This window comes from Anolis carolinensis, chromosome 3 (assembly GCF_035594765.1).
Source record: "Anolis carolinensis isolate JA03-04 chromosome 3, rAnoCar3.1.pri, whole genome shotgun sequence".
Taxonomy (NCBI): Eukaryota; Metazoa; Chordata; class Lepidosauria; order Squamata; family Dactyloidae; genus Anolis; species Anolis carolinensis.
This window is the reverse complement of record NC_085843.1, coordinates 27,329,166-27,343,551: the sequence shown is the minus strand read 5'-3', so window position 1 is coordinate 27,343,551 and position 14,386 is coordinate 27,329,166. Positions and strand designations below refer to the sequence as shown.

Below are 14,386 nucleotides of genomic sequence, written 5' to 3'. Positions count from 1 at the left end.
GCCATTCAATCCTAATCAAGGTGGCCAATTGCAACATTCACACTTGCCTCAAACAGACAAGAGTTCTTTCTCCCATCCTGGACTTTACACAGATATATAAACCCCACTTGCCTAATTTCTAATAGACCTCACAACCTCCTAGGATGCCTGCAATAGATGTGAATGAAACGTCAGGAGAGAATGCTTCTGGAACATGTCCATACAGCCCAGAAAACTCACAGCAACTCAGTGATTCCAGCCATGAAAGCCTTCAACAACACCGTATTAATCCTATTTCCTCAGAAGTACATCCCACTAAGGTCAATTGGACATAGGGTCTTTCCAGATAGGCCCTATATCCAGGATCTGATCCCAGGTTTTCTGTGTTAAACTGGATTATATGAGTCCCCACTGCCAGATAATCTGGGATAATCAGAAAACCTGGGAAAATATCATGGGATACAGGACCTGTTTGGAAGGGCCCGAAGACTGCAACCCCATGCATGCTTACAATCCTGGGAGTTGTGGTTTGGGACACTCTTTAGCATAAAAGTCTAAAGACCCTGCAAAATTTTAACTTATAGGATTCCATAGTATTGAACCATGACTATTAAAGTGGGGTCAAACTGCAATCATTCACAGTGTAGATGCATCCTCAGGAACCATGCTTACTCAGTGTGATTTACACCTGAGTAAAGAGGCACAGGATAGTGGCTTGTTTGTTTATAATCAAAATATTCTCCCAGATGAAATGATATAAGGAAGGTGTTCCCTCTCCTAGTTTTGTCCTCTTTCTGGACAGAGCTGGTGGATGGATAAAGCAACCACTTCCTAAGAAATTATAAATTCCCATTTTCTCTCACTCAGGGTGGGTGTCAACCACTAGTAAGTCATGAGGATGGAGGACAAAATTCCAAAGAAAGGAAATGTGATGGCATTGCATTGTCAAAGGCTTTCATGGCTGGAATTACTGGGTTGCTGTGAGTTGGAACAACAGACCTCACGCCTCTGAGGATGCCTGCCATAGATGTGGGCAAAATGTCAGGAGATAATGCTTCTGGAACATGGCCATAGAGCCCGGAAAACTCACAGCAACGCTGTGATAGCATTAATTCTCACCACCTTTTTCTTGTTAGACTTTAAGGTTGTTTTCTAAAACTGATCCACACACAGATTGGCTCCTCTTGTCCAAATCCTTCCGATTACGTTGGGGTACATCTCCCATTACCCTTATGAGAAGGATAGGAGTTGTTTTCTAACACATGTGGAAGGAGCTGGGTGGAGATAGAAGCAGCTGAAGGTTCATAATTGATTGCACAATGTACTATTTCTCACCTGACATGCATTTAAAAGATTAATTAAATCAAGAAGAGTTGGAGGCTCTCAATCTCATTGTCTATGGGTATTTTTGTCGTGTTTTTGAAGGATAAGTGTTGCAGTATGAAGTGCTGTTTTCAAGGATTCCAGGCAGGGATTCCATCTCAATCGCCCAACATAACACCCAGTTGTTACAGTCTGCCAATAATGTTTTTGTTACGTCTCGATCTGCAGCAAAAAGGTGTTAAAAATCATATTGTAAGCCTAAAAGCCTGTTTGGTTGGCTAACATTAAATAAAAGATGACAAACTGTCATTCACACTCTGTGCAGCTGACAAACAAAGGCAACACAATTTTTTTTAAATGAGCTTTTAAATGAGTTCTGTAGTGGCTCTGCTGTTGGACTACATCTCTAGAGACCAAGTTTCAAATCCCCAAGTGGCCATGAAATCCACTGAGCAAGTCACACTCTCTCAGCGTCAGAGGAAGCCAGTGGCAAACCTCTTCTAGACAAATCTTGCGAAGCAAACACTGCAACAGGGTTACCATAGGATATAGGTCAAAAATGACTTGAAGACACACTATAACAACAAACCACACAAGGAGTAGTAAACCCCTAGGTAGAAAGTCAAATGAGGGTTGAATTGCGGCTATATTATTTTGGTAGTTTAACAAACCAATATTATTTCATGCACAAACACACAGTATATGGGACCACAGTGACAGCAGCCTTGCAAGGACATTATGTTCAAAATCTGTTAGGAAGCTGAGTTCTCAAATTACCATTTCATCTGAATCACACACTGCCAACACACAACATTCTGCTGGCTTTTGTGGTACAGGAGGAAAAAAAAACCTGGCTAACAAAATACACCTCAAAGTGACAAATATTTAGTCCAACCAACAGGAAGGGAAGGGTGACACATGTTTATCCCTCTCTGCATCCTGCTGGGATGAAGACAATTTGGATGCTCATTATTTCCCTCCTACAAAACAAAATTGCTGTGGTTGGGGAAGGAAATGTTATGTGCACATAATAGATTATAGAAAGGGCAATGTGAAAGCATCCTTTTAAGGTAACTTGTGGGGCCAATGTCAAGGTTAGGCATGATTGAGTCCTTGTCACAAAGATTGCTTCATTTCAAAGACGTCCACTGGAAACAATTGCCTGGACTTGTTCCTCCTCTTTGTTGTTTGCTCACCTGTCTCTCAAGCCCCTCTACACTGCCATATAGTCCAGATTCTGAATACAGATTAACTGCATTGAACTGGATTATGTGTCAGTGTAGACTTATATTATCCAGTTCAAAGCAGTTGATGTGCTTGCTGAAACTGGAATATATGGCAGTGTAGATGGGATCTCAATCTTACTTAGATGATGATGAATAGGGGAATCACTGGCTGGTTGTCGGTCAAGCATGGAGTGATAGCCATGGTGAGGAAAAAGAAAAAACAACATCAGTAGATCAAAATGACCCAAATCTTATATCAAGTAGATACTATACAGTGTGCTATTCACATTCACTGGGTTTAGGTGTACAGAACCCCACATGAAATTGAAAAAAACGTGAAAGAAGAAATTGTTGTTGTATTGCCGAAGGCTTTCATGGCCAGAATCATGAAATCATGTCTGTTTGGGGCAAGTGTGAATGTTGCAACTGGCCACCTTGATTAGCATTGAATGGCCTTGTAGCTTCAAAGTCTGGCTGCTTCCTGCCTAGAGGAAGCCTTTGTTGGGAGACATTAGCTGGTCCTGATTGTTTCTTGTCTAATCAAGGTGGCCAATTACAACATTCACATTTCCCCAAACAGACAAATTGTTCTTTCTTCCACCCTGGACATTCCACAGATAAATAAACCCCACCTGCTTCGTTTCCAACAGACCTCACAACCTCTGAGGATGCCTGCCATAGGTATGGCTGAAACGTCAGGAGAGAATGCTTCTGGAACATGGCCATACAACCTGGAAAACTCACAGCAACCCACTGTTGTTGTTGTTGTTTTTATTATCTCAGAGAACATCACTAAGAATTTCTGTTTTCCACCACTATTCTGTTGTCAACTTCTGCTGGAAGCCAAGCATAGAATTGGATTGGATAACCTAGAGATATTTGACTTTTGTGGCTTTGATTATTCACAAACTGGATTAAAAAGTTCTCTCTAGAAATCTCCAAGTCGTCCAGCATGATTGAAGAAAGATGACCATAAAATCATACTGGAGGATTGTTCTTAGAGATAATACTTTTTAATCCAATCTGTGAATAATCAAACCTACAAAGGCCAAACCACAAATATAGAGGGATTAATGTAATGCTCTATCTACACAATTCTGTGTCCCCCATTAACCTTCAGCTACCCCTTATCAACAAGGGGTAATTTAGAGAAGGAAAAACAGCTGGTCTGGGCTTTGGGGAGAGAAATGAGGATATGCTATATCAGACAGAATGCACTATCTTTCCTTTTTTTCTTTCCCCTCAGAATGATGACCAGCTTCTTCTTTTTCTTCTCAATTGCTTGGGGAAAGTAGACATTGATGATGAAAAATCATTGGGGTGGCATTAGTAACATCCCACTTTCATTCCAATATCCCGCTTTCTAATCTTTCAAGAACTACTAGTCACTGAAATAACAAAGTTGTTGAAGGTTTTCATGGCAGGCATCACTGGGTTGCTGTGAGTTTTCCAGGCTGTATGGCCATGTTCCAGAAGCACTGCCTCCTGACGTTTCGCCCACATCAATGGCAGGCATCCTCAGAGATTGTGCAGTCTGTTGGAAACTATTTTTTTTTTATTTATTTACAGTATTTATATTCTGCCCTTCACATCCCGAAGGGGACTCAGGGCAGATCACAATGTACATATACATGACAAACATTCAATGCCATACGACATACAGAGACAAAGACGAAGACATAGAAGCAATTTAACATTTTCCAGCTTTCGGCTTCATGAGGGTATGCTTATATTCCGGCCACAGGGGGAGCTGCTGCGTCATTATCCTCTGTGACACCAAATCCTTGATGGAGTACTTCCTCATTCTTCCGCAAACCGCTGGACAATTTTTATGGTGTCGTAAATTAGTTAAATTAGCCTCCCCGCAGAAGTGGTACCTACATTTCCTACTTGATAGATGTAACTATCTTTTGGGTTGCTTAGGTCAACAATGAGCCAGGCTATTTTTAATTGTTGGGCGCTCAATCGGACCTGAGCTGGCTTCAAACTCATGATCTCTTGGTCAGTAGTGATTTATTGCAGCTCGCTACTAACCAGCTGCGCCACGGCCTGGCTGTTTGGCAAGGAAGGCAAGGAAGGCTTATATATCCATGGAAGGTTCAGGGTAGGAGAAAGAACTCTTGTCTGTTTAAAGTGAATATGAATGTTGCAATTGGCTACCTTGATTAGCATTGAATAGCCTTGCAGCTTCAAAGCCTGTCTGCTTCTTGCCTGGGGAAATCCTTTGTTAGGAGGTGTTAGCTGGCCCTAAAAGTGCTTGAGTTCATTGTCTGTGCTCTTTAGTATGACTGTATCCAACTCACTGGAAATATTTATGGACCAATTTGACTGTTCTGAGGTATGGCCTTATTTTCCCTTTAAACGTCTGATATCAAAAAGGCAGTATTTCACATGAAAAATTAGAGTCAGCAAGAATTCAATGAGCAGGAAACATCTTAGCTCTTGACATATTAATGCTCATAAAGCTGAAGTAAATCTTCAGACATTTCTCTCTAGAGGCAATATGATGACCCAGAGGGGATTGAATTGCTTCATCCAAAAGCAAATCCTTTTTAGTGAAACCAGCAGTCTAGGATACCCCTCTCATGGGGGAATTGTGTCTCGGGTCCCAGTGCCACTCAGAAAGGAATTACTATGCACTCAGGTACCTATTTTCCATTGTCAGGAATTTGGACAAGAGCATAACAACAACAAAAGAGAACAAGTAGCAGGTTATATGGCAGGAACAGTGTGTAAATCCAATACATTTGGTTTCTTTAATCAAGATTTTGTTAATCTATAATAGGCATAATTAGTGATACGTTTACAGGACAAAACAGGTCAAAAACATTTTGTGCTTTTTGAGTGGCTTAATAAAGGTATCGTCAATTTTTGTATTTGATTGTCTTGTATTTTGTGTTTTATATTGATTGATGTGTTATTAATGTGTATCCCATTTTCTGTATTTTATTGTATTGTACTTATTGTATTATTTATGTTGTAAACTGCCCCGCGTCCCCTGGGGAGAGGGAGCAGAATATAAATAAACAACAACTTCTTCTTCTTCTTCTTCTTCTTCTTCTTCTTCTTCTTCTTCTTCTTCTTCTTCTTCTTCTTCTTCATCTTCTTGTTAAGGTATCATCAATGTGTATTTTGTTTTGTCTAGGGCCACAATTTTCTTATCTATTTAATACTTTTATTTTTATTTATTTATTTATTTATTTTTCAAACTTATATGCCGCCACTCCCCTAGGGCTTGGGGCGGCTTGTCTCTTTAAGAATTAAGGCAATAATAGCATGTATATATATACATATATATAATAGCCCCGGTGGCAAAGTGCGTTAAAGCACTGAGCTGGAGACCGAAAGGTGCCAGGTTCAAACCCTGGGAGCAGCAGGAGCGCCCGCTGTTAGCTCCAGCTCCTGCCAATCTAGCAGTTTGAAAACATGCCAATGTGAGTAGATCAATAGGTACCGCTCCGGTGGGAAGGTAACGGCGCTCCATGCAGTCATGCCGGCCACATGACCTTGGAGGTGTCTACGGACGCCAGCTCTTCGGCTTAGAAATGGAGATGAGCACCAACCCCCAGAGTCAGACATGACTGGACTTAACGTCAGGGGAAACCTTTACCTTTTTAGCATGTAATAGCTTCAGTAATAGCATGTGGTGAGAGCACATAATAGCAATTTTTGGTGTAAATAATGTTTACCAAAAATATCACACCAGTAAAATGCTAATTTAAAACCGTAGTTTATAATTTACTGGGTATACACACGCACGCAGTAGACTCTCAGTTAACCAGAGCTCAAGCAGCCTGGACTTTCAAACAACTGGTAAAAAATCAAATAAGTTGTCATTTAAATAAAAATGAAAATATAATCAATTTTAGCAGAAATTGTACATTACATTTGTTTTTATTTGCTATTAACTACTGTATTTCAATGTTAATATCAAGTCAGTATGCTATGGTGTAGTATGGGGTATATAGTATTATTGAGGTCTATTTTTAATAGCAACATTCAAAGAAACAGAAACTACATTTATCCGGCATCTACTAAGCCCCATGGATTGGATACTGGTTAGTTTAAAATTGACTGGATATATACATGTATGTGTGTGCGTGCGTGTGTGTGCGCATGTGTGTGTATATACACACACACACACACACACATACATATATATATGTTTATGCGCTCATATATGTGTGTATATATATGTACAGTAGAGTCTCACTTATCCAAGCTAAACGGGCCGGCAGAAGCTTGGATAAGCGAATATTTTGGATAATAAGGAGGGATTAAGGAAAAGCCTATTAAACATCAAATTAGGTTATGATTTTACAAATTAAGCACCAAAACATCATGTTATACAACAAATTTGACAGAAAAAGTAGTTCAATGTGCAGTATGTTGTAATTACTGTATTTACGAATTTAGCACCAAAATATCACGATATATTGAAAACATTGACTACAAAAATGCCTTGGATAATCCAGAAGCTTGGATAAGTGAGACTCTACTGTATATACAATATATTATATATTTATAAATTAGTGTATATTATATATATGTGTGTGTATGTAAAATTAGAATAGCATGTTGCTATGGCACATGTAAGAATATATATGTGTGGATGTGTGTGTGTGTATATATATATATATATCAATGTGTTTGTGCGCGCATATATGTGTGTATATATATATCTATATGCATTATGCGCGCATGTATGTTTGTATACATACATATACACACACACACAATGTGTTTTCGCGCTCATATATCGTTTCCATCGCAAATCCAAGTTCAAAACATCACCCTCCCCAATGCTGCAGTCTGGCTCCGGAGTGGGCGTGGCCAGCAGAGCAGAGCAGCGCGAAGTGGGCGTGGCCGAACGCCCAGGTCCTCGCTTGGCCGGCTCGACTCCGCAGGGGCGGGGGCGTGGCCACCTCGAAGGATTCCATCCCTGGGCGGAGTCTGGCGGCGATCCTGGGCCTGGATTGGCTATTGGGGGCGGGGCCTCTTGCGGCGCTGGTTGTCTGCTCGCAGGACTCGGGATAGCACAGCCTGGATTGGAGCGCGTCGCGGATGCGGGAGATGCTGCGGCTTCCCTCCGGCCTCGGTTGCCTACGAGACCCGTCGGGGGAGGCGCTGGGACGGAGGCGGGCATGAGCCTGCAGTGACCCCCGGCTCCCTTCGGGCGGCTTGAAGGGCGAGGCGGGACGAGGCGGGGCGGCCAAGGGGAGCTTGATGGAAGAAGCGATGTCCCCGCAACAAGATCACCTCGGCCAGGGGCGCTCTTCCTCCGCCTCCTCCGACTGCAAGAAGGTAACGAGGATTATCGGTTCCCTTTGGGTAATGAACAGCTCCATGCTGTGGAATCCCGGGAGTCGTAGTTGGACGCCTCACCAAACTACAACTCCCAAGATTCTATGGTGTCAAAAGTGGGCTTATTTCCACAGTGTAGACGCGCCCTGTGTTGCCAATATTGTCGCCATTCCGCCTAAAGCGTTCGAACGTGTGAATGCTGCCCTTTGCTGAGACGCGTGTCTCTTATGTATGGAAGAACCCAGTGTTGCCAATATTGTCGCCATTCCGCCTCATGCGTTCGCGTGTCATACACGGAAGAGAGACAGCGAACGTGTGAATGCTGCCCTTTGCCCAAACACGTGTCTGTGTATGGAGGCACCCTGTGTTGCTGATATTGTCATTCCACCCAATGCGTTCGAATGTCGTACACGGAAGAGAGACCGCGAACGTGTGAATGCTGCCCTTTGCCCAAACACGTGTCTGTGTTGCCGATATTGTCATTCCGCCCAATGCGTTCGAATGTCGTACACGGAAGAGAGACCGCGAACGTGTGAATGCTGCCCTTTGCCGAGACGCGTGTCTATTATGTATGGATGCACCCAGTATTGCCAATATTACCATTCCGCCTCATGCGTTCGAATGTTGTACACGGGAGACCGTGAACGTGTGAATGCTGCCTTTTGCCGAGACGCGTGTCTATTATGTATGGAAGCACCCAGTTTTGCCAATATTGTCATTCCGCCCAATGCGTTCGAATGTTGTACACGGAAGAGAGACCGCGAACGTGTGAATGCTGCCCTTTGCCGAGACGCGTGTCTGTGTACGTCCCCTGGGGCTGACATTTCTCAGCCAGATTATTGGGGAGGGAAAGAGAGCCCGCGAAGGGAATGCGGTCAGTCGTGACTAGGAAAAGCGCGCCCGCCCGCCCACGCGCCCCCAAAACCTCGATTTTGCTTCTGTTCCCACTGCACAAGGCGTCCTTTAAGGCCTGGAGGAGAGGGGAGGAGGGTGTAGGAGGGACCCATCCACACTGCAGGATGAATGCAGTCAGGCACCCGCAGCCAGGCGGCAGGGCTCAACGCTAGGGAATCGTGGGGATGGTGGGTCTTGCAATCCAACATATGGGCATTGCATATCCATCAGTGCTGGTACGGAATCGCAGCAAGGCCCGTTTACTGAAAAAGCGACCCCTGCAAGCTGCAGAGGCTGAGGCTGGCTTTTCCCCAGGTAAGCAAGCCCGAGGAACACCTCCGTGGGATTGAGGGCGGGCGCATCCCTACTGTAGAAGGAATGCAGAGCCTGGCACCATGTTAACTTCCATGCTTTGGAATCAGTAGTTTTGTGGTCTGGAGCCCTCCATGCCAAAGAATGGGGTGGGGGGTGTCTCACCAAACTCCAGATCTCAGAGCCATACAGTGATGTCAAACTGCATTAAGGGATCATTTATTATTTTTTATATATATATTTATTATTATATATTATATATTATTATTACAGAAGAACCATAGGGATATTTTTATTTTTATTATTATTATTATTATTACTACTATTACAGGAGAACCATAAGGACCATTTATTATTATTTTATATTCTTATTAATTTATTTTATTTTTATATTATTATTACTGTAGAAGAATCATAGGGTTATTTATTATTCTATGTATTATATATTGTTATTGTTATTACAGGATAACCATATGGATCATTTATTGTTTTATGTTTTTTATTATTATTATTACATGAGAACCATAGGGATCACTTATTATTATTATATTATATTATTATTTTATTATGACACAGCAAACAAAATAGATATGCTGGATTTCGTATCACAAAATCACAAGTCGAACACTTCCCAAGTGTCTAGGACTGTGTGATGTATTTTTGGATGATGCACGCAGATCCCAGCAGGGTTATTATTATTACTATTATTATTATTACAGGAGAACCAAAGGGCTCATATTATTATTATTGTTATTATAGGAGAACCATAGGGATAATTTATTATTATTTCATGAATTATATTACAGTAGAGTCTCGCTTATCCAAGCTAAATGGGCCGGCAGAAGCTTGGATAAGCGAATATCTTGGATAATAAGGAGGGATTAAGGAAAAGCCTATTAAACATCAAATTAGGTTATGATTTTACAAATTAACCACCAAAACACCATGTTTTACAACAAATTTGACAGAAAAAGCAGTTCAGTACGCAGTAATGTTATGTTGTAATTACTGTATTTATGAAAACATTGACTACAAAAATGGCTTGGATAATCCAGATAAGTTGGATAAGCGAGGCTTGGATAAGTGAGACTCTACTGTATTATCATTATTATTATTATTACAGGAAAACCATAGGGATCAGGTGTTATTAATTTATGTGTATTATTATTACAGGAGAACCATAGGGATCATTTATTATTATTTTATATATATTAAGTTATATGGATTCTGTAGCAGAGATCAGGCAAGGGCAAACTTTGGCCCTCCCTCCAGGTGATTTGGACTTCAATTCCTGCAATTCCTGACAGCTTAAGGGCTGAGCGGGAAAAGGAAGAGGCCTGAGGCTGTTAGGAATTGCGGGAGTTGAAGTCCAAAATACCTGGAGGGAGGGCCAAAGTTTGCCCATGCCTTGTGTCGATGGACCCAGGCGCAAGGTTTGCATGTTTATGTTGAATGGATCCAGTGATCATGGCATGGAGCTCGCTTTCAAGTGCACCGGGTAGTAGCAGCAGTCGTAGGAATACGTGTCATAGAGTGACTCTATACTGTGGAATTGAATCCAGTTTGACACCACTTTAACTGCCATGGCTCAATGGATTCCTGCCGGCAGAGAAGGCCGATGACCTTGAAAAACTCCCAGGACTCTAGTATTCGGCCTTGGCAAGCAGAGTGGGTCAAACGGCATTCATTCTACAGTGTAGATGTACCCATAGTTGTTCTGGGATGCCCTTTCTGTGGACCATCTTGTCCTGACATTTTGCTGATCCTTGTGTGTTCAATGGGGACCTAGCGGATGTTCTCAAATCCTGGGAGATCCAGCCAAACTGTGTTTCGAAAGGCTGCTGAGGATGCTCCTTCCATGCTGGCAGAGTAAGGCAATCAGTGCCTCAGGCAGCAGAATTTGCAGGTCACTCAGAGGGCAGTGGATGGTTAGTGATTGAATGTGTTGTCGTTCTGCATAGATATTGCTGCCAGAGATGGAGAGGGGTGATTGAGAGATTTGCTGCTTCCTGAATTTGGGTTGGGTGGGTGGGAAGGTGAGCGTGCCCTTTGCTCTACTGCCTCAGGCAACATTATGACTTTGGGTTGCTGTGAGTTTTCCGGGCTGTATGGCCATGTTCCACATCTGCCGCAGGCATCCTCAGAGGTTGTGAAGTATGTTGGAAAAGTCAAGTGGGGTTTATATATTTGTGCAATGTTCAGGGTGGGAAAAAGAACTCTTCTCTGTTTGAGGCAGGTGTGAATGTTTCAATTGGCCAGCTTGATTAGCATTGAATAGCCTTGCAGCTTCAAAGCCTGGCTGATTACTGCCTGGGGGGGAATCCTTTGTTGGGAAGTGTTAGTTGCCCCTGATTGTTTTATATCTGGAATTCCCATGTTTTCTGAGTGTTGTTCTTTATTTACTGGCCTGATTTTAGAGTTTTTTAAATACTGGTAACCAGATTTTGTTCATTTTCATGGTTTCCTCCTTTCTGTTGAAATTGTCCACATGTTTGTGGATTTCAGTGGCTTCTCTGTGTAGCCTGATATGATGGTGGTTAGAGCATTCCAGCATTTCTGTGTTCTCGAATAATATGCTGTGTCCAGGTTGGTTCATCAGGTGCTCTGCTATGGCTGACTTCTCTGGTTGAATTAGTCTCCTTTCATGTTCCTTGATTCGTGTCTGAGCAATGCTGTGTTTGGTGGTCCCTATGTAGATTTGTCCACAGCTGCATGGTATACGGTAGACTCCTGCAGAGGTGAGAGGATCCCTCTTGTCCTTTGCTGACCGTAGCATTTGTTGGATTTTCTTAGTGGGTATGTAGATACTTTGTAGGTTGTCAGTGGTTCCCTTAATGTATGGTAAGAACACTTTTCCATGGGGCAAATTTCCTCCAAAACAAACTGGAGGAAAGTTGGCAGCTGAGTTGCGATCGTTGCCCTACTTGAAAACACTGCCTTGTACAGTCCATAGATTCTGCATCCACAGATTCCGCTTGGCTTGAAAAATATTTTTAAAATACCAAAAAGCAAAGCTTGGTTTTGCCATTTTGTATAAGGAACATTATTTTACTATGCCATCACAATTGATGGGATTCCAGGATCTCAGGGACTTTTGTATCTCCTGGAATCTCAGCAGATACTAAGGCCCCACTGGATTGAACTACAGTAGAGTCTCACTTAACCAAGCCTCGCTTATCCAAGCCTCTGGATAATCCAAGCCATTTTTGTAGTCAATGTTTTCAATATATCGTGATATTTTGGTGCTAAATTCATAAATACAGTAATTACAGCATAACATTACTGCATATTGAACTACTTTTTCTGTCAAATTTGTTGTATAACATGAAGTTTTGGTGCTTAATTTGTAAAATCATAACCTAATTTGATGTTTAATAGGCTTTTCCTTAATCCCTCCTTATTATCCAAGATATTCGCTTATCCAAGCTTCTGCCAGCCTGTTTAGCTTGGATAAGTGAGACTCTACTGTATATATTGAATAGTGTTTTTTTAAGCCTGTCACTCTACAGACAGTTAAGACGGTCCGCCCCATTGACCACAGTTGGATTTGCTTGTGAATAAATGAGCTGAGCTATCCCTAGAAGCCAAAGTGATTAAACTGAGATTGGTATACTTTGGAAATATAATGAGAAGACTTGACTCGCTAGGAAAGACAATAATGCTTTGTAAGGCAGAGGGAAGTAGGAAAAGATGAAGACTGCATTTTAGATAGATAGATTCAATCAAGGAAGCCACAGGGTGACTTGGAGGTTTCTCATTCATGGGTTGCCATAAATTAGAAGTCGACTTGATGGCAATTAAAAACATACAAATGGTGTGGTTGCTCTTCTATGTGCTTATAGTGCTACAAATGTAGTTATAGTTATCCATGGAAGCCTGCAATAAACCAGTGCTAGTACTCTGAGGTCTTAAAGGCAGATAGAGAAGGAAACTTAACCTGAAAGATGATGTTTGGGTTAAGGTAACTAAATGAATTTGTGGGTTTTGAGATATTTGAGATGAAAATACTCTCGTTCTTTTATTCTGTGTTACGTGTGAGGACATCAGTGTACCAGAGACTGGCACCGTGTGTGCGCCCATTGATTACAACACTTTCTTTGTTTCCAGGAAATTTTCAAAGATCAGCAGATAATGACTCATAGATTGACACCAGTACGCAAGCCATCACTAAGTAGCACTGCTCTGTATGACTGCATCACACTGTCTTAAGCAAGGGAGGCATTAATTGATTTGTGACAAGGAATGGAACCAGATTTGTGCCCATTGACTAGAAATTGTTCATTTTTCCCCTGGAAATTCAGTATAGTAACCAGTGATTCAGGTACTGGCACCTGTCCCTGGATTACCATTTTGGATAGCATCTTTCTACACCAGGCATGTGCAAATTTTGGCACTCCAGGTGTTTTGGACTTTAACTTCCATAATTTCTAACAGCCCTCCAAAACATCTGGCGGGCCAAAGTTTGCCAATACCTGTTCTGCACTAAACCCAATGTTTATGTGCATTTACTTGTACCTGACAATTTTAAGCAGACTTCTCTAACCTAGCATCCTCCAGATGTGTTGGCTATAGTCCCCAGCCAGGTTCAGCATGCTGGAAGCTACAGTGTGGCACATCTAGAGGGTCCCAGGTTGGGGACTATTGTTGTAGATTTCTGTGTTTGATTGAAACATGTTTGATGCACCTGTGCTGAAGAGTTGTATGTTGGGTTGTATGGGGGCTGTGTTCGAATCCCTACTTGGCCATGGAAAGCCACCAGGTGACATTCTCTGAACCTCAGAAGTTGGCAAATGCAGACTGTATCTGAACAAATCTTGTCAACAAAACCCTGTGATAACGGGTCTCCAAGAGTTAGAGGAATAAATGTGCTGAAATGCCTTGCATGGCCAATTATTTTCAGTAGCTATGCAATTCCAAGCACAGAATTGTCAGAAATCTAATTCTGTGTGAACCTGCAACTACTTACACGAATTGTATGTTTTTAGCTGTAATTGGCCAGTAGCTAATAGAATTGCTGGCCAGTTAATTATCACAATCAGTTAACCTGGACCTACACATGAACAATGTGTGCTAGGCATTCTCTGGTTTTACTGATTTTTAGAGGCTCTGTTAAAAGTGAATGATTTTATGGCTATGGTTGAAGATGTTTTAAAATATTATTCTGAATAGATACCATACTTTCCGTTGTTAATTTTTTTTTAAAAAAAACCCTTAGAATAGTAATAGTATATGAAATTCTAAAGACAAAGTCTTTATTATGGAATTGTTGTGTAGCAGCCACTGGTTCTTATTAGTACTGAGCCATGAAGCTTTCTGGATGATCTTGGGTCATTCACATTCACTCTGGC

General features: G+C 41.8%; 1 protein-coding gene across 4 annotated transcripts in view; it reads left to right on the top strand.

The window, feature by feature from the left end:
* Nucleotides 1-7,548: 7,548 nt before the first annotated feature.
* The window catches only part of arhgap20 (Rho GTPase activating protein 20), a 111,383-nt gene continuing 104,545 nt past the window's right edge, over nucleotides 7,549-14,386 (top strand). For 2 of the 4 annotated variants that reach the window (XM_008107965.2, XM_008107964.2), the window contains exon 1: nucleotides 7,549-7,832. In XM_008107965.2, the coding sequence (XP_008106172.1) occupies nucleotides 7,755-7,832 (78 nt within the window). In that variant the 5' untranslated portion in view covers nucleotides 7,549-7,754. Of the gene's footprint in view, nucleotides 7,833-8,871; nucleotides 9,042-14,386 lie in introns of those variants that run through there. The other 2 variants (XM_008107966.3, XM_016992625.2) reach the window with 2 other exon arrangements.